The 19,905-nt window shown below is 40.9% G+C and overlaps 1 protein-coding gene across 4 annotated transcripts in view; it reads right to left on the reverse strand.

Moving 5' to 3' along the window:
* ERCC6L2 (ERCC excision repair 6 like 2) overlaps positions 1 to 19,905 on the reverse strand; it is a 1,058,011-nt gene that overhangs the window by 999,241 nt on the left and 38,865 nt on the right. For all 4 annotated transcript variants that reach the window (XM_069227916.1, XM_069227908.1, XM_069227899.1 and 1 more), the window contains exon 2: positions 9,782 to 9,852. In XM_069227916.1, coding sequence (XP_069084017.1) covers positions 9,782 to 9,797 — 16 coding nt within the window. In that variant the 5' untranslated portion in view covers positions 9,798 to 9,852. The remainder of the gene's footprint in view (positions 1 to 9,781; positions 9,853 to 19,905) is intronic.

A 19,905-nucleotide genomic window follows, 5' to 3' on the forward strand; every position in this document is an offset into this window, starting at 1 on the left:
GTGCAAAATTGAATTAGCTGCTGTCTTTTTTCAAAAAAATCTGGTCTGTGATTTGTCATTTGCTACATAGATCAAAAGGTCTAAATATTCATCCTCGGAGTTGGAGATGTGATACGTGATGTCTATGCCCCATTTGTTGGGTACTAAGGACTTCAAAAATTGTGTCAGTAAGGCCTTCTGGCCTTGCCATATCAGCAAGATATCATCAATATTTCGTCCCCAATAGATAATGTGTTGGGAGAAGGGTTCATTTTGATCACTCCAGAGCCAATCTCGTTCAACTGCACCCATCAATATACAGGCATACGGTGGTGCGAATTTGGCCCCCATTGCCGTCCCTTGTAATTGCAAATAGTAATGACCATCAAATAAGAAGTAATTATTTTCTAAGCAAAACTGTAACATTTCTAAGATCATTAAGTTGTGTGTTGTGAATGTCACAGGTTTGGTCGAAACTGCCTCTAAGCCATCATGGTGTTTGATGGAGGTATAGAGACTAACGATGTCTATGGTGACTAGGAAGTAATCTGGTTGCCAATCGATATTTTGTAATTTCTGGATTATGTCTTTCGTGTCTCTAACGAAGGATGGTAAATTAATCATAAAAGGTTGTAGTACGTGATCAATTAGAGTCCCCAATTTAGAGCATATGGAATTTATGCCAGATATAATTGGTCTACCTTTCGGTGGAAGGTCTTTTTTGTGAATTTTCGGTAAAAGATACAAGGTAGGAATCGTGCGGTGAGATAAAAGAAGGGCAGATTTTTCTTTGTTGGAAATAATTTGGCAAGAATGCCAATAATCAAGAAGGACTGACAATTTTTGTTGTATTTCAGCCGTTGGGTTAGAGGCGAGTCGTTTATAACACTTTGAGTCTTGGAGTTGAAGGTATGCCTCCTTAAGGTAGTCAGAGGTATTAAGAATGACAATATTCCCTCCTTTGTCAGCTTCCTTGATGGTAATGTTAGGGTTACTCCGTAATTTCGCTAGAGCGCTTGCTTGCTTGCGAGTAATATTCGATGGAAAGTATTTGCGCCTGTGACAATATCGTGTATATTCTCTATCAAGATCTCTCATGACAGCTGTTGAGAAAAGATCTATGGAATTTCCAGCTGGAAGAATGGGGGTAAAAGTAGACTTCGGACGAAGGTCCGAAGGATGATACTGGTTGATGTTCAAGTCTAAGTCGTTAGCCACTGAGGAAAGAGAAAGATCCGATTCAGTAGTATTGGACAAATTACATAAGAGTGCAATGTCTTCCAAGTCCTGAACAGAAATGTCACTTGGATTGAGTGGGAGAGATGGTGAGGGGGGAGGGGAGACAGATGTAGAAAAAAAGGATTTAAGTTTGAGTTGACGAATAAATTTGAAAAAGTCAATTTTAGTTTGAGTGATATTCCAATAGTTAGTAGGGCAATAGGACAGGCCTTTGTTCAAGGTATGCTGTTCGACTGGAGAGAGCTCATAATCAGAAAGATTGACTACTAACTGGTCATCAGGTTTTGTGGTCATGAAATCTTACTGCGAGCTCTTGTTTGTATACCTGAGGCACCTGGTGTTGCTGTTGAGGTATCTAGTGGTTTGACCCGGGTATCTTTTAAAGTTCCAAGGCGATATCGCCGTGCTTCCTCAGAAAAATTCACCTGCGGTCTAATAGATAGGTCCCTGTCAGATTCTTCAGAGGATTCTATTTCGGAGGAAGGAATAGTTTCGGGGCAGCTTTGAATATCAGATGAAATATTAGATTCTTGGATATTATCATATTTTTCACTAAATGTATAGACTCTCCCTTGTTGATAGTCCTGAAGGTCTCTTCTGAATTTCCGATTCTTTCTTTGGATAATATCAGACTCATAGTTATCGATTATGTTATTAAGAATAGCATAGTTCTTAGTAGTAATAATGCCCCAATTGGCCTCTTCAATACGTTGGGTAAGCTGGTCAACCTCTTGTTTATGCCTTTCATATCCAAAAAATGACAATCTCCAGTGCCTAAGTCTTTAGGATGGTCTACAACTCAGAACCAGCCCCACATGCAAGTGAGAACTACGAATGGGAGAATGTTATCCTTATTCAGAACAATGAGCCTCTAGTTTCGAAACAGCTTCTCCCTTTTGGTTCATCTCATTCTATTGACAGTCTAGAAGAGCACCATGTCACTGAATTCTATGACGTGTGTTCCAGAAGCGCTAAAGGAACCAGAAGTACCCAATTCAAGAAACTTTAAGGCTATCTCTTGGAACAACGTAGGCCTAAAATCCAAAGTATTGAACGGTGATTGGTGCTTTTTTATTGGTGCTTTTGATGTTTGATTTTTACAGGAGACAAGGATGACATCTTGTGCAATCAGGCCAGGTTTCTTAAATTTCAAAGTCATGGCCGGAAATTATTTGGCAGGTTAGGCAGAAGGCAGGTTAAACACCTGGCTAAAACATCTCCCAAGTGCACAGTAAAGGAGATCCCTAGCCCATTCCAGGATATACCTATTTTAAAACTAATTCTACACAATGGCAAAGATATATTGATGTTTAATGCATACAACAGACCATCTAATAGCTCTACAAAATCTTCCACTTTATGACATTTGAATCCGCTTCTAAAATTGCTTAACGAAGACTGCACAACCATAATAAGGGGGAGAATTCAACGTCCGCTTTGAACCCTCTGCACTCGCTGGTGATTTAGCTAGAGAAGAGGGTGAATATTGAGGCATACCTGCAATTGATGCCAGCACAGTTAAGCAGTTGTCAAAGTCTGCCCTGCAAACTATTAACATTACTCTGTTGCCTGGTCTCTGTGCATGCAATGCTCGTTTACCTTCTAATAGAAAGTCTGCTCCAACCTTCAAAAGGAAAATATATAGAAACCATTTGGATTATCTGTTAATCTGGGGTTGTGGAGCAACCTGGTCGACTTTTATGTGGCACCAATGGATGAGAGCGCCCATGACCCTATAATCCTCCTTATGCAGGCTTCATGTCAAACAATCTAACTGAAGGGTTAATCCGGGGAACTGATGATCTAATCATGACAAATACATGAAAAACTTCACATGGGCCCTCGTACAGTCTAATGATACAGCACTAAATTCTATTGTTGCAAGCACTCATAAACCAGTTAATCTCTTTAATTTGCACACAAGCTTCCCCAAGCATTGTTCTTGAAATCCATGATGCATTATTTGAAGAGGTCAGAGGGTTTTTTGTAAAACAGAGGACTGCAAAGTTAATGCAACAGAAATCCTTAGTGGTTTAAACTCAAACTGCCCCTCTAAAAAACATTAAATCTTGTTAAGGCCATTAAGTCTGAAGATAGAGCCATGATAAAGGAAGAAAGATCTTCATACAGAAAGTCTACATGGGTACCTAAAAAGACAAGGGAGATCTTGATCATATAAAAGTTATTAGAAGCAGCCAAAAACAAGGATTCTACGTTTTTCTGGCATTTAGTTACACACAGGGGCAAAAAGGTTCACAACAAAGCAGAGACATATTTGAACTAGCGAGTGGGTGGCACACTTTGGAGCTCTCTACTCAGCAGAGGCCCCTAATTCATCTCTCGCTCCCAATACTGACCAGCTTGTTTGCCAAAACACCACCTGCATCAAACAAACATTTATCTTCTCTGTGGCAGATATTGCAGCAGCCCTCAAGGCCCAGAAAACAAAAAAGGCTCCTGGTCTGGATAAGACTCCAGCTGATCTTTGTCGCTCTAACCCCCAAATATGGGCACCGTATATAAATGTCTTATGTAACAGTTTTGGAGGCCCAAATCCAAAAACAAGGAAGAGCGCAGAGATTGTCCCTAGATTTAAAAAGGGATCCCGCAATGAACCAGGTAATTACCACCCAATTAACCTAATTGATCATTTACAAAAAATATTTTGCATACAGATTCTAGATAAACGTATTGCCTGGATGTCGGAAAACCATAGATTAAGCTAAATTCAAGCTGGTTTTAGATCTAAAATGAGCACGATAGACCAAGTCTTTCAATTCAAACTGGTTAGGTGGAAGATAGTGAACATGGGAATGGGCAGTTTCTATGTGGCTTTACTATATCACCAGATGACTATGCGCAGAAAACTAGGCTCAGATCCACAGGGGTCCTAATGGCAAACTCACCAGGAAAATTGAAATTAACAAAGGGGTTTGCCAGGATTGTGTCTTAGCACCAACATTACTTCTCCTTTTCACAAATGGCTGTTTAGAATTTTCATCTAATTGTGAGAATGACTCATCCACATTGGCAAGCCAAAAGATCCCAACGTTGCTCTTCGCTGATGACATCCTATTGATATTCAAAACACAGCAAGGCGTCCAGAGGCTGATCAAGAAATGTTGTCTATTTTGTAGAAAAAATGGCTTAGAGATAAATGTAAAAAAATAAATACAAAAAAAGTGGTATTTAACCCTAAAAGGCTGGATAGGTGCACAATAACTGTGGGCACCAACCCTTTGGAAAGAGTCAAGGCTTTTTACTATTTAGGCATTAGGTTGTTTGATTCTGATAGTTGGGGCAAGCAAACTGTAAAGAGCAAGCTTCTGTTAAAATGAAGAGTGTGTGCTACAGTTAAAATTTTTAAGGGGTTTTACAAACTATCCAATTTCCCTTGCGTTGGAGGTATATAGAGTCCAGGCTGTTAGTGCGGGAATCTATGGAGCAGAACTGTTGGGCCACTGTGATGCCGAAGATCTGGTACCCCTGGAGAATTATTTTATAAGATCACAGTTGAGGCTGCCAGAGTAGTTGTCTTTTACCTCTGCACCTAGATCTAGGCCTGCAACTGATAAGCGAGCCCACCAAATTGAAACCAATTTTATAATGGGTCAGAGTCTGGTCTACTAAAAAATTAGCCCATTTTACCACAGGGCTGTGTGATGTTATCAGTACACCGAAAGCGTTAAAGGCCCCCTTGATAAGGTACATCAAAGAGTCACTAGATAAACTAGTTTTGGGAGAGTTCTGGTCCAACGCAGCTTGTAATTCTGTCAATGCGTCTTCTATGGTGAAGAAGAGTTTTTAGCTCTATGCTCAGGAAAAAAGAGTGAACTCATCTTTCTTGGGGAGTTTAACCTACTCTTTTTTTAAACAAAGTATACCAGTAAATTTGAGGAATTTGTAGACTGCTGGCAAACCCTGCACTCCAGGAAACTGAACATACAACTGAGGCTGGACACTCTTTCTCCGGCACCCTGCACGAGCAGCTGGTCAGATCCAACGTCAGATTATGGTACATGTCCTGTAAGTAATACTAGTTATGAAAATGTTACGCATGTACTTTTCTTTTCCTGCATCGATCGATTAAAATAGATCAAACCACTTTGTTTAACCCTGGAGATTAGGCACTGCTGGGAAGCACTGAGGATCTGTAAAAACAGGCACCAACCGTATGGTTGTGTTTGCTGTGTCCACGTTTCTCCAAGCAGCGAGGCTGAAAAGATTAGAACAGTTTAGCACTAAACAGTGATTTGCACTTTTTTCATATGCACTATAGTTTCACTAGCTACTTGTCTTGACAGTTTACTTGTTACCCTAGCTGGTAGCCTGCATTTACAACTTGAGGAATTATTGTTACAAAGTTGATTGTGAATGTTTTTATCTCTAGTTTATACCCTTTTTATGCTTTTAACCTTTGTTTTTGCCATGGCTACCAACAATCCTGCATCTAAATTCGGCCACCTTGTAATGAGAAACTTTATGTCTTTTATTTCATATAAAGCTTGAGCTACACGTTTTCATCTCTGACACAATCACTAGTGTGCTCCAAATTATTGGTAATTTTCATGGCCTCTTTTGGATCCGGGTTGTGTGTCATTCATTTCTCAAGGCCATTAAGATTCACAGTACACGTACCAATTGGTCTCTTATAAGACAATCAGAGTCTTCTAAGCTAACGCCTTGAAAAGATCTGTCAATATAGCAACATAATTCAAAACATTCTCATTCTAACTTGAGTACGCTAAATAAATTTATCTCAAACTACATTTGTTTGTCTACTAAAATGTTTTTTTTAATTGCAGTTTGGTACCCATCGCAAGGTTTGCCCTCACATCCTTCATCAATGCTTTCAGGTAAATTTTCACAGATTTTCCTAATTTCAATACCAACATTAACCCCTTCTGTGCCGGGGACGTAATGGGTAAAGTCCGCCGGCGTAGTGCTCCTGTGCCGAGGATGTATCTATTACATCCTCGGCCTGGAGCTCGGAGGGAGAGTGGGGTTCCCTCCCACCCCCCCAAGGCAGGGATGGAAGGGGAAGCCCTTCCCCTTTCTTCCCCAACCCCCCCAACCCCTCCAGTGACGTCTGGAACACATTTATTTTAGGCCATTTCTGCCTCCCCCTGGGGGCAGATCGTCCTATTGTAATTAGGCCGATGTGCCCCCCCGGGGGGGGTGGGGGGGGGGGGGGGGGGGGGGAGGAGGGGCAGAAACCTCTAGGCGCCAGGGATTGGTGTGTGTGTGTGTGTGTTTTCTTTAGAGGGGCAGCCCCTTGGGTAAGGGTCGATCCCCATGGGCGCACATTACTGTTGGCCATATCTTTTTTGGAAGGCCCATCTGCCCCCAAGGGGGAACCAGAAAGCCCACCAGAGACCAGGGAAGTTTTTTTTTTCCAAAATAAGAGGGTGGGGGTATGGCCATACCCCCTCCCCAAATAAATGGGACCAAAGTTGTTCTGCCCACCAGTGGGCAGATGGGGCAATTACCCCTGATCCACACCCCGGGGGGACAGAAAGTCTACTAGATGCCAGGGAATTTTTTTAAAAAATAGTGGGGTGGTGGCTACCAACCAGTATGGGCCTGGTTATGCCCGCTCCCCAACTGAAGGGGGTAACAGTCATTCAGCTCTCCCCCGCAGACTAAAACATCTTATCCCACAGCAAACAAGAAGACATTTGATTATTTTGGGTTTTGGTTTTACATTTGGGCCACGAGAGCTTGGCTAACTCTCAAAATCGTCCCACTTGGAATGGTGAGGGCTGCACTTTATGGACTTTGGGACGCTGCCATGTAGAAAAATCCACACGACCTAGACACATCTGTAATATAACATGTTGTCAAGGTAGTAGAGTTAATTTATCTTCCCTAATTGCAAGAAAATAAGATTAAAATAGTTTGACCTACTCGTTCTAAGGAGGTTCACCAGAATCATATGAGAGAGGAGGCTGGGACATGCTGGTGGCAGCCATGATTAAAAAAACAAAATGACAGGTTAAAACAGCAATCTAAAGTAATCAAGCAGCTGAAAAGGTGTAAATGTTACTGTACTACATTCCCTCTTGACAGAATTAGCAAACAGGTGTCTAAAAGCCATATTTGGAGGTTAGTGGATGGAACACAATTAAATATTTGGCAGCTATCCCATCCGCTTTATTACAAAAGTGTGATGTTCTACAATGCACTTGTAGTATGCCGGATGGCGCATCTGTCACATTTGTGCCTGAGTATCCTATCCGCCAACCTCTAAACAAGGCCCAAAGTCTCAAGTAGATGGCTTCAGTTGAGAGTTTATGGCTTTTGAGCTCATTACAAAGTGCTACTCCCAGCAAGAAGAAAAAATGTCAAATCCCTTGAAGGGTCAAATTTCATCTGTGATTGAAAACTGGTTTTGGTGCTGAAAATTATCACTTTCCATGGCTTCACATGGAGTACATAGACCATTCTTTGTTTTGAATACTGAAAAATAATATAGCCATATATTAATTTTCACGCAACATAAGTTACAATGAGAACTGCTCTGCACCTATGTCACAGCGTATCAATGAAAGCTGGCAAGAATTACTAAAGCATGAGGGAAAGACAGACTGCAACTTCATGTTCCATGCTATGGGGAATGGGAACTACATTACCTTGCTGAAAGCTCTAAGAAGGGTGAGTATTGTGCGGAGAGAACAAGGAGCATACTATGTGTCAGGTGATGCAATAATGCCTGGGAACGCACGCCATGGGGCAGAAGCAGTTGAGTGCAGGAGGGAAACCACGCTACAGAGTACAAGAAGTGCAAGGTGAAGCTGGTTAACAAACCACAACAGCTTAACAAAAGCATCGGCAACAGGAAAACAGAATATTTCCAAGGCCCAAAAAACAGAGTCTGACATTGAAAAGCATAACATGCCTGCATACAACATGAGAGATAACACTATCACCATGCTGTCAAGAACTGGATTCATGACAGGTTAACTTAGTTAATTAAACAACTTGCAGATCATGGGTGAATGATCATAGAGAAGGGTGGTGGACCCTAGAATGTCAACTCCACAGATAAAACAATCTAATTGCTACTGCTTTAATGGTGAACTCACGCCCAAACTGAAGGACACAAAGATTATTAAGCTTACAGGACAAACTACACCAAGTTAGACCTAAAGAGCCAAATCACCAAAAGGATGCTCACAAAGTGCCAGGCTCCCTACTGATATATAATGTTAGAATATGAGGCATGCCTGGTCCCAAGGGAAGATTACAGGAGTGAAGAAAGAGAAGAAAGCTATCATCCTGGACAAACGAAAGAAAAGGGGCTCAATCTACAATCCACGCTGCATATTACAACAACAAATCTATTTAATGCAAAGTGTTTCACTTGGCCAGAATGCCTATCATGGTAACTTACACATGAAAACCTTTACCTCTAATCTGGACAGGTGCAACATGAAAAATAAAAAACTCTCAGATCTTTTGAAGCCTTATCTAAATTGGTACACCTGCCTGAAGAATCAGAAGTATGATAATCCTGCTCAATTTCAGGTTGAGGTTTTACTGAAAACTACTGCTTCTGTGTGGATAATTGTCACGAGGAGAAAGACGTCAAGATGAAAATGCCAACATGCTGGCAAATGCGCAAAGGAGCCATGTATAGGTACCTTAGGCAAGGCTGCCTACTTGCAAGCCAACGCAGATGCATAGATAAGCAGTGTCTTAGAACTGTGTTGGAGTCTCTCGTAATGAATCACGGATGCTTGGATAAAGTCTGAGTACGTTTTTAATCACTTTGATCTGTACAAAGAAACCACCGCTGTGCCCTCTGTCCGACGCACTCCGACTGACATGGTTGTAACCCTCAGGCAGAACCGCAGCAACAGAACATTAGCGCAAACATTCTACTATACCGAGCATAAACACAAACTGGGTATGGGTCTTGGTCACATACCTACTACTGAAGCTCTGTCCCTTACAACAATAGAGGCTTTTCCAGTAATTAAAGCTTCCTAGCTAAAAAAAAAAACTTGCAAGCCTTCGTACCCCATTTCCTTCAGCTTGACTGTAAATTCTGCCAGTTTTCTCTTTCCCTTATTGTTATCATCCTTGCGCAGCTCCTTCAGTTGTTACTTGTTTCCACTGGTCTTATCATTTACTTCAGATGACCTTTCAAAATATGATACTCGAGGTGGCAAATTCATTCATGTCAACTTCTTCACCCAAACATTTTTCTTTTTCCATCAAGCCCAGTGATTCGCCAGGCTATTTCGGTCACCATTGGAAGCATCTGCTACACTTATTGACAATTCCCTATCCCTTTTTAAACACATCATGTTTGTGCCTAGTTAGTCAGGTGGGTTCATGAGGATTATGAATCTCTTTTGTACGTGCTACAATATACTACAGTGCAGTATGATGAATAATTTGGTTTTAGGGAGCAAGGCTGCTAAATTCGATGATTACATGCAACTGTGTTGAACTATCCTCTGCGCCGTTAAGAAAACGCCATGTTTGACACGAAAGTGTGAATGTAAAACAAAAAGACCACCACCTGCTCTCCAACTAATGCATGCTCGGTACTTGCCTGCTTTGTTGGTCATTGTGGTTTGGTTTAGTGATATCCATTTAGAACTTCAGTCTCATGGCGCTGACAATCTGGAGGAAAGAAAAAAAAAGACACATTCAAATATTTAAAAATAAAAAACACTTTCATTATGCAAAATACACTCCTGTGGTTCGCCATCTGTACAAACGTCTTATGTAGAAAGAAGTAGAAAGAAGTGGAAGAAGAAAACCTAAAATAAAATAAAAAACACTGAGTCCTCATACTTTGTCAAATTTATGCTGCTTCCAGAGCTGCAGAAGTAACTGCATTTTTTATTTCAGCTTTCACATTTGCTTACAAAAACAAGCTATGCTCCTACCTATCAGCTCTTTTGATTCCACCTCACTATCAGCCACTGACTGCGGAGGCAGAATGAGCATACCAAGTGCACTTAAAAAACAAGTACTTGCAAAGTCAATAGGCTATGTGAGAGCTACTGGTTTTGCCAATGTCTTTTAGCCATATTCTACACAGCATGGCTAAACGTTAGTGTTGTGACGTAGAGGAGGGTGGGCTGGAGTTGGGGTACAGTGGCACAGAGTGGAGTAGTTTAGAGTGGGGTGCTGTGGAGTGGTGAAGAGTGGAGTGGCATAGAGTGGAATTATGTGGAATGGAGTGTCGCAGAGTGGCATATTGGAGAGTGGCATACAGTGGAGTAGCTTAGAGTAGCGCATATTATAGTGTGGAGCAGAGTGGCATAGAGTGAGGTGGAGTGGAGTACAGTGGCAAACAGAAGAGTGGTGTGGAGTGAAGTAGAATAGAATAGAGCAGAGTGGCACAGAGTGGAGTGGCGTAGATTGCCGTGGAGTAGCATTGTGTGGAGTGAACTGGCGTGGAGTAGAGTGGCGTGGAGTAGAGTGGCGTGGAGCAGAGTGGAGTCGTATAGAGTGGTGTGAAGTGAAGTGGAACTGTGTGGAGTGGAGTAGAGTGAAGGGAACTTTGTGGAATGGACTGGTGTAGAGTGAAGCGGAGTGGCATAGAGTGGAGTGACAGATGACTGGCACAGAGTGGAGTGACAGAGTTGAGTGTCGTAGGGTGGCATGGATTGGAACTGTGTGAAATGCTTAGCATAGAGTGGAGTAGAGAGGAATGGTGTGGAGTGGCGTAGAGTGGGATGGAGTTGAGTAAAGTAGAGTGGAGTGGATTGGAGGAGAGTGGAGGAGAGTGGAGGAGAGTGGAGTGGAGGAGAGTGGAGTGGAGGAGAGTTGAGTGGCGTGGCATAAAGTTGAGTGGCGTCGAATAAAGTGGAGTGGCGCAAAGTGGAATTGTGTGGAACGGAGTGGCATAAAGTGGCATACAGGAGGGTGGCATAGAGTGTAGTGGCATAGAGTTGAGTAGAGTAGCGCATAGTGGCGTACTGTGGAGTAGAATGGTGCAGAGTGGCGTGGGATAGAGTGGCAGAAACGGGTGGCAAAGAGATGGGTGGAGAAGAGTGGCACAGAGTGGCAGTAGAGCACAGTGACTTAGGGTAGAGTGGAATAGAGGGCCACAGTGTGATACTGTGTGGAGTGGACTAGCATAGAGTAGAGTGGTGTGGCATGGAGTCACCAAGAGTACAGTAGCACAGAGCTGAGTGGCGTAGAGTAAGGTGGAGTATAGTGGAGTGGGGCAGAATGGCATAGAGTAGAGTGGTGTAGAATGGAGATGTGTAAAATGGCATAGAGTGGAGTGGCATAGAGTGTCGAAGAGCGGCAAGTTGTGGAGTGGCATAAAGTACAGTAGCATAGAGTGGAGTAGAAGAGTGTACAGGGAAATGGAATGGCGTAGAGCAAAGTGGCGTGGAGTGGAATGGCATTGAGAAGAGTGGATGGCCTGGAATATAGAGGAGTTGCATGAAGTGGCATCGCATGGGTTGCGCACAATACAGTGGAGTGGCATAGAGTGTAGGGGCTGTAATGCTATCTGTATTTAACCACCGACTCCATCTTGACCACTGACTCCATTTTGTGCTAAGCTTAGGTTCAGGTGCCTGCCATCATATCAGTGACGTAGGGTATTTCCACGCACAGCTTGTTTTCTACACAGAGCATGTTTATGTTCATCCCAGTACAAGGTTACACCGTGTTGGAACAAAACATGGGGGATATGGACGGTACATGATAAGAGAAGGCTTCAGCCTAGGAATGTTTCCATCAAGGAAAGGTACAGCTTCTGTCTCTGTAATACGCATCGGGGCAAGGCCCGTTCCTCTGAGTGTTTTCGATGCAGACTGAGCACAGCATATGAATTTCATAACTTACGCAAAGGGAGGGGGAGATTGCCAAAACCTTCCTCTTGGGTTTGTTTAAGGTATAGAAGGTGGGGAGGCTTGGCACTGGGCTCGAAGGAATTTTCCTGAACGTGGACGCACAGTTCAGGTTTAAATATCTCAATGTTGGAAGGATCACCTACTGCCTCAGCCGTCCAGGGCTCCTTGACTTGATGTTGGCAAGGTGAAGAAATCAACCCCCATGGTGATGCATTTTAATTCATTCTTAATTATCTAGCTTTACTATGCATATATACATATGCACTGCACATATTCATTATTGATGCATTGCACTTTTTCTGTCTATCATTGTTTAACTGCTGTGATTATTTTGGTATCTACACATGTTTTACTGCATTCAAGTTGAATGCTCATGTTCATATTTTGTGTGCTTTCTTTTGAGATCTGGGAAATGCCTTTAAATTCATTACTCAGATTAGGAGTGCTGCATTCTTTGGCTTTGTTCCCTTTAAGTTTGAAGCTAAGCAGAACAGGGGCATGCAGTACAGTAGAGTGGAGAGGTGGAGAGTAGGTTGGTGTAGAGTAGAGTGGCATACAGTAGAGTGAAAGGGAGTGGTGTGGTTTAGAGTGGAGTAGCGTTGCTTAGCATATAGTGGAGTTGAGAAGAGTGGCATGGCGTGGCTTAGAACGGAGTAGGTTAAAGTGGCATAGAGCAGTAGAGTTTTGGGTGTACTTAAAGCATCAATAGAGATGGCAGCTAGGGTGAAAGCAACATAAATAAGCTGTTTGTCCCTATTACAAGTATGAAAGCACATTGCACGTCCAGGAATAATATTAAAACGCTTATAAAAATTAAAACAAAGTTACAGCGTGGTGCAAAAAGACAAATACGAACAAATGTACTTGATCCATGCTCCAGGATGGAGTTAACACAAGAAAGGAAGGTAAGTCCACTGGAACGAAGCAATCAAAAGATTGCAAATAAGTGTTACAACAAAAACAACTGACTGTATGCTTTGGGTCAGTTGTAAACAGTATGTCACGCACTATGTAAGCGAGAACTAAAAACGAGATAGTTTGCATATTACATTATAACTCTTTAAGGTATTCACCAGGGCTTTTTAAAGTATTGGATGATAAGGATAATCTTATTAGGGATCTTAGAAGGTTTGCTTAGAGCAGTGCTTCCCAAACTGTGGGGCACAAGCCAAATTTGGTGGCTCGCAATAATCCAAGCAATAATTAAACATACCTTTGAATTCTGTATTTATTTTGTCACACTTGCTACGCTTCAAAGACAGAGGTCAAATGTCGGGCTATGACGTCTGACAAATTGCTACTTACATTTTTTTTTTTTTTAACAAGGGAATTGGTATTTACAAATTCCTCACACTTTTCAAACAGATTAGGAAAAATAAAGTGAACTATGTGACAGTCTTGCAGCGGTACACGAAAGGGTGTAGGATGTCATTTTTTATAACAAATAAGGAAACACAGATACCTATAAATGAATTGTACACATTTAGAAGTTAGTAAAGCAAAAATGGAGCACATTATTTGCAGTTCTGAAGTGTAATGGAAACAAACATTTAATATGATCAAAACAAATCAACACACTTTACTTGATGATGAGCACATGATAAACATTCACTGAAACCAGATTTCCACACATTAACTTTTGTTTGTTATCGCCAGCCTCATGTCCATTAAACTTAGGCTTATCGCAAAAACCCATCGTCCTAAAAACTGGCTCATTTTTTTCTAAAAGGTTTGGGAAGCAATGGTTTCGAGGCTTCAGACTCTTATGAAGCGCAGGAAAATTGAGAATTAACATTGCAGCGTTGAAAGGCTGGTAGCAATGTCTCATGTTTTAAACAAGATTGTCAGATTTTTCTTTTTTTGTTTTGCCATATTAGAGGTGAATATTCACCCACTGTGATCCTGAAGATGAAATGGATCATGCTGTGGACAAACATCTAGCAAGATTTTACTTTCAATATATGTTCTGTAGTAGCGAGTGAGCTTTTTCAATGCAAAGATAGTTTTCTTGAGTTTGTAGGTGGAGACGTTTTATCTGTTAATGAGTCAGCAGGTTGTTCCCCTGCTATATCTCATTTTCTTCAGTCTAGACTGACTGGGCTTCTACAGCTCTGTATTTTACAAATTGTTTGGTTACAGCAGGATCAACCTCATGTCATCATCATCATCATCAGCTTTATTCGATCAATTGACCATAAAAGCAACAAAAACAATAAATAGTAAATAAATGAATGATCACTTTTAAATACAACATCTATAACATCTATGAATTAGTTTAAAATCATTAAAACAGATGGTAAGATCAAATTTGCACATAAAACTCTAAGAACGGATCTAAATCAATTGTATGGAACCTTGTATTGCTTTTTGGAAATGGCAACGTATATGCCATGCTGCCACTAAGTACTTGGTTACTGCAAGAGTTACATCAGCTGAATTATGACTTTTTAACACCCGTAAAGCCGAGAAGCAGTTTTTAAATCCCATAGCCCTAAAAGTATTGTGAATCCCTTTTTGATCGCAGGATCACATATGCTGGGCAGAAGAACATGAAGTGTTCGATGGTTTCTGAAGTACCGCCACAAGCAGGGCATATGTCAGGGAGACTAATCGGCCCCCAGCTGTGGATCAATGACATCAGGGGCAGAGAGCCAAACCGAAACCTTGCATATAAACTTTTACCCTGCAAATCCGGTATGATGTCCAGATAGGGTTCAAACTTTGGAAACCATTTAAAATCGATAAAAGAATTGGTTAAACGACCATGTGTTTTACAGGTTATATGGTTATTCCTGACATAAGACCAATAAGTTAACTTTAAAACATTTTTATGACGTCTCTCTAGGTTATGGGGATTTTCCCAGTAATCACCCAGACCCAACAAACGAAACCAGTGAGACACGTGTCGAATCCAGGGGAGGGTGTTAACATTTTGGCATTTTAGTAAGTCGAGTAGTGAAGTCTTATATATATCTAATTCAGGAGTAGTCCATATCCTGATCCAATAAAGGAGGGGTCTTAGGATAACTAAATCTGCTACTCGACTTAACCCCAAGTCTGAGAATAATAAGAACAGGGGTGTGGTGCGTGGACATGCAATCAAGGCCCTTGCTAAATTATTTTCCCCCACTGATATCTTGTTACAATTGGAAAAAACCCATACTTCCGCTCCATACAGGGCTGCTCCTTGTGCCTTAGCTATATAGATTTTGATTGCTGGGGATACAACTTTTGTAAAGGAACTTTGATAAAAGCGCAGTATGGATGAAGCTCTATGTTGTAGCAGCCCTGCGCTCTTTATGATCTGCTCTTCCCATGATAGATTACTGGTTAGCCTGACTCCCAGGTAGTCTATGGAGCTAACTTCCTTCAGGGAAACTCCATCAATATGGATAGAACATCTTTTGCTAGGACCTTTGGATAGCACCATCAGTTTAATTTTGTTAATGTTGACCCCCGACCTCATGTAATGTTCACCCCTAAAATATTAAAACCAAAAGACATCTATGAAAATCTTATTCTAAATGGAGAATTGCTGCTAGCCATTACTCACTACATGTTTTGATTAAAAATGGGTGGAGCCAAGAAGGCAGAGGAAGAGGTGGTGCCTTCTGCGTCCTTTGCCTAGTCCCTGGGCAATGGACCTGGGCCCACTGCAGAGAGCACTGATGTTGCTGGCAAGGGACAACAGATGAAGGAGCGCCAGTGCAGCATAGCAAGGAGACGTACAGGAGGATTCAGCACTGGGTGATTGTCTGCCTCTGCAAGATGGTTGCTGCTGGAAACTTCAAAGAAGCCACTGGTCACTTGGACTGCATCCGTGAGATTTGGCCAGTAGACACCCACATGTACAGCGTTACAAGCAACGCGGTCCAAGGGGAACACCTAGAGGCATGCCCAGTGGAAAAGGGCCAGAGGGTCCAGCCTATGAGGAGAGAAACTATTCTGTAGGACTAAGAGATCCCCCACACCAATGACCAGTGTGAGCCTTGTATGGCATATTCTGGAACAGAGAAAGGAGTAACCAGAGAAAGCAAATTCAGAAAATTTTGCTGAGCCAATCTACTGCTTCCTCCCATTGATAACCTATGGTTCACTGCGGTCCACTTGATACTGCAGTCACTCCTGTGATAGCCTTTTGGATATAGATATGTGTGACGATAGGAACCAGTGCTGAGGTCATCTTTTGCTACAGAGCGAGTGTAGACATTTATTCATTTAAACAGACAATATGATTGTTGACACCAAAGTGCTGTGTATAGATGCAAACATATATACACTAAATAATTATGAAACAACATAAACAACAAAAATAACAAGTCACCTACATATTTGAATAGCACATTTTTCTCAGTGTTTTTTACACTCTGGGTAGCTTATTGACTATGGTTTTAGTAAAGGGCTTCTTGTTGCATCTAATGCTATGTCTTTTCCTGTTGCAAATCAGTCAGGGTAAGCTAGAACATGGGAACAGTTCCTCACTGAATCGAGTGCAGTATCTAACACAAATATTACACCCCTTTCTGGAAGGCAATGTATGAGGTTGTTATTCTGAGTGCTGGGAGAATGCTGTTCCAAATTCTTGGAGCAGCACCAGAGAAGGGTTAGTTTAGAGTTTTTGTTCCCTTCATTTCTGAAGTGGACATTTAAGCTCTGTGTTTGATAAGCCAGAGAGTTAAGATGCATAGCACAGTGGGTGAGACAAGCAGTTTTAATAATGCGTCATCTGTCGATCAAAGGCCAGGTTAGTGATCACATCTCCAGTATGTGATCAGTAATGTTTGCATTACAGATTAATGTTACTGCTGTGCTCAGTGCTGCTGTTGGGGGCAATGGCTAGTGTTGGGGTTGCCGATGAGAAGTGAAGCTCCATAGCCTAATCAACACAGAACTTGTGACAACAAGACTAAATATGAAAGCTCTTGATTACTTTACTTTCCATAGAGTACAGGGCTGCTATTGACCAATCTTTGCTAAGCAGAACAGGTGACATTTATTTTCCATAGAGTACAGGGCTGCTATTGACCAATCTTTGCTAAGTAGAACAGGTGACAATAAAGTAAGAGCTTATTGCTCAAAGCAAAACCAAGATATTTCAGTCTCCTTACAATTACAGGTGTATTTTTTTTCCAAGAGAGCTCAAGTCAATGATCAGATTAACCATAAGGGTGCTTTCGTTATCTGGAGTGAAGAACAGGAGTTCTGCTTGTCTAAATTTAGTTTTAGGAAATGGCTGCATAAACATGACTGAGAATGTTCTCAAGGTCATTTTTTCAGTATTTCTGTCACTTGGCCAGATTTTGGTTTCACAAAGCAGTGTGCTATCAGCGTAGTGATGCACACACAGACATAGATCTTTCAATTTGTTATTGAGCCATTACATGTATAGGTGAAGAGTGTAGGTGCAGAACTGGACATTGTGAGACTTTACTGAGGGAAGGGGAGAGGGAAAGAAGGACTGGTTCACCAATCAACTTAATTATATTATAACTGACCGTCAGGTATTGCCTAAACGACCTTAAGTCAATGTTTTGATTTCCATCTCATTTTAATGAGGAACAGGGAGTGCACTGTTGCCCATAGCATCAAAGGCTGTTCTAAGGTCAAACCAGACTAGGATGCAAGCCTCATCCACGTCCATAATATCAAAGACATCATTATTCACAGTTACTGTTGCTGTTTCTGTTCTACAATCAGGCTCAAAGGTGGATTTAATTTGAGTCTAGGAGAATTTGCTTTTTTATTGTTTTGATCTTTCAGTTTTATGTTTATGACATTTACTAAGGTTTTGCTGATACAGGAGAGATTTGTTACAGGCCTGAAGTATTTTAAACGCTCTATATCATTATATGGTTTAACAAAGGCTTGACCTTACCTCTTTTCTGACAGTCTGAAAATATTCCTATGTATGAGTAGAAGTTAATGATCTGTCACAACTGTAGTGAAATGTAAGAATGGCATTGGCTCTTCTTCATGTGAGGAGGATCACAAGTTTTTCACTGTGTACTTTAGGAAGTTCTCAGATATGAAGTTAAACATTTTCCTTTCGTTTGAGTATTTTCCTTTAATGTCTTTGGCAGATGTGTCAACTGGTTTAGTATGGATGTTGTCCCGAGCTTTTATCTTTTGACATAATCGAACCTAAGCAAATTTCTCATTAGAGTCATCAAGAAGTGTAATGTGAGGTGGTATATTAATTTTATTACTCATGTTGAAAAGTTTCTTTGGCTTAATTGTTGCATGGTTAAGCGCATTACAAAAGAATGAGGTGTTTACATTTTAGGATTTTTTCTGTACAATTTCTTAGATATTTTTAGTGTGATTACATTCAAGACTGATTGCTATAAATCGCCATTTCTTTTCCAGTGGACCAACTGATTTCCTTTCATTATTAAAGGTAACCAATTTTGTCTGTCTTACTACAGTGGCGTCTCATCTAAGGCAGATGCAGCTGTTATCCTGTGATTTATTTTACATTTGGTTACATCACTAATATGGACATTGGTTGAGTTTGTGATTAATTTAGCAGCTGTGTTTTCCCCCAGATCTTTTTCATCAATATTGTTCAGGTGTTTACATCTGATTAACTGGTGCTTGGGTTGTCCTCTTGATAGCAATAGTTTTTGACAAGTGTTTAGATTGATTTTAGGAGTGTGGAATAAATTTGTTAGGGGGAATCATCATTCAGATGTTTCAATCCTCAGGGACGTTGTATGGCAATTTCCTCATCTAGGTTGAAGTGGACTACATGATCAATTTAGAGGATGTCAAATTCTGAATATCCACTGCCACTGAATCACAGAGACTCTCACGACATTTGCCCCTACGCTTGGGAGATTTTTCAAGCTGTCTTTTTCAGAAAGCATTTTGGTATTTTCAGAGAGGGTCCTTGACGTATTGCTCTTTTATACAAAAGAGATAGTAGGGTTGCAAACATGAAGAATAAAAATTGACTCTATAGTGTAAAACTAAATACATCAAAAAGCAGTTAGTAATTTGTCACAAAAAGATATCAGAATATGTTTAATTCCATTTAAAAGCTGTTAGTAATTTGTCACAAAAAGATATCAGAATATGTTTAATTCCATTTAAAAACCAATGCTATAGCTCAGAATATGTAGGAACATGTTCAGAAATGTCATCTTTTCTATGGTGTGAAAAAAATAAGCCTGTTGCCATAGACATCTCCTTTCTTCTTTGGACTTATAATTTACTTTAAAACAAATTAGAAAAATGACAAGTGAATTCTTGTTTTCATTGTTTAAATTGCAACTATAATGATGCCCTCTGAGCCATCTTCCCCCTTGGTTGCTGTCTCTCGCAGCAGACATTGTAATGTCACAACTCAAATGTAATAAGTTATTATAATTGAGCAGCTACGTCATTTCTTTATTACAGGCGACTAGAGACGTCCCAATTTGCCTGTAATAAGGAATTTAGAGAAAGGATTATACAGGAACTGCAGACCCCCAGGTTTAATATATGGGCTAAAATATCACACATTTGAAGTGTACTGCAAGTCATGAAGGACTTTCGTGACCATGTAGAAGAAGGAGGCTGAAGGCCAAGTTCCTTTATGAATCCATGGAACTCTGAGACTGATAGTATTTTATCCCTTATGATGCACGCTCACACCAGAACCCTTCCCACAAACTGTAACATGAAAAGAAGTTAAAAACAGCTGTGATGGAAGATGGAGAAATTTGATCTTTCTTGTACTGACCTATAGCGTGGAAAAAAATAAACATGTTGCCACAAATATCTCCTTTCTGCTGAACGGTTAGAAAAAAAAAATCAGAAGAAAAATAAAAACACTTTCGGTTTTCCTTAAATTGGTGCTACAAATGTTCTCCTT

The sequence above is a fragment of the Pleurodeles waltl genome, chromosome 1_1 (genome assembly GCF_031143425.1).
Source record: "Pleurodeles waltl isolate 20211129_DDA chromosome 1_1, aPleWal1.hap1.20221129, whole genome shotgun sequence".
Lineage (NCBI taxonomy): Eukaryota > Metazoa > Chordata > Amphibia > Caudata > Salamandridae > Pleurodeles > Pleurodeles waltl.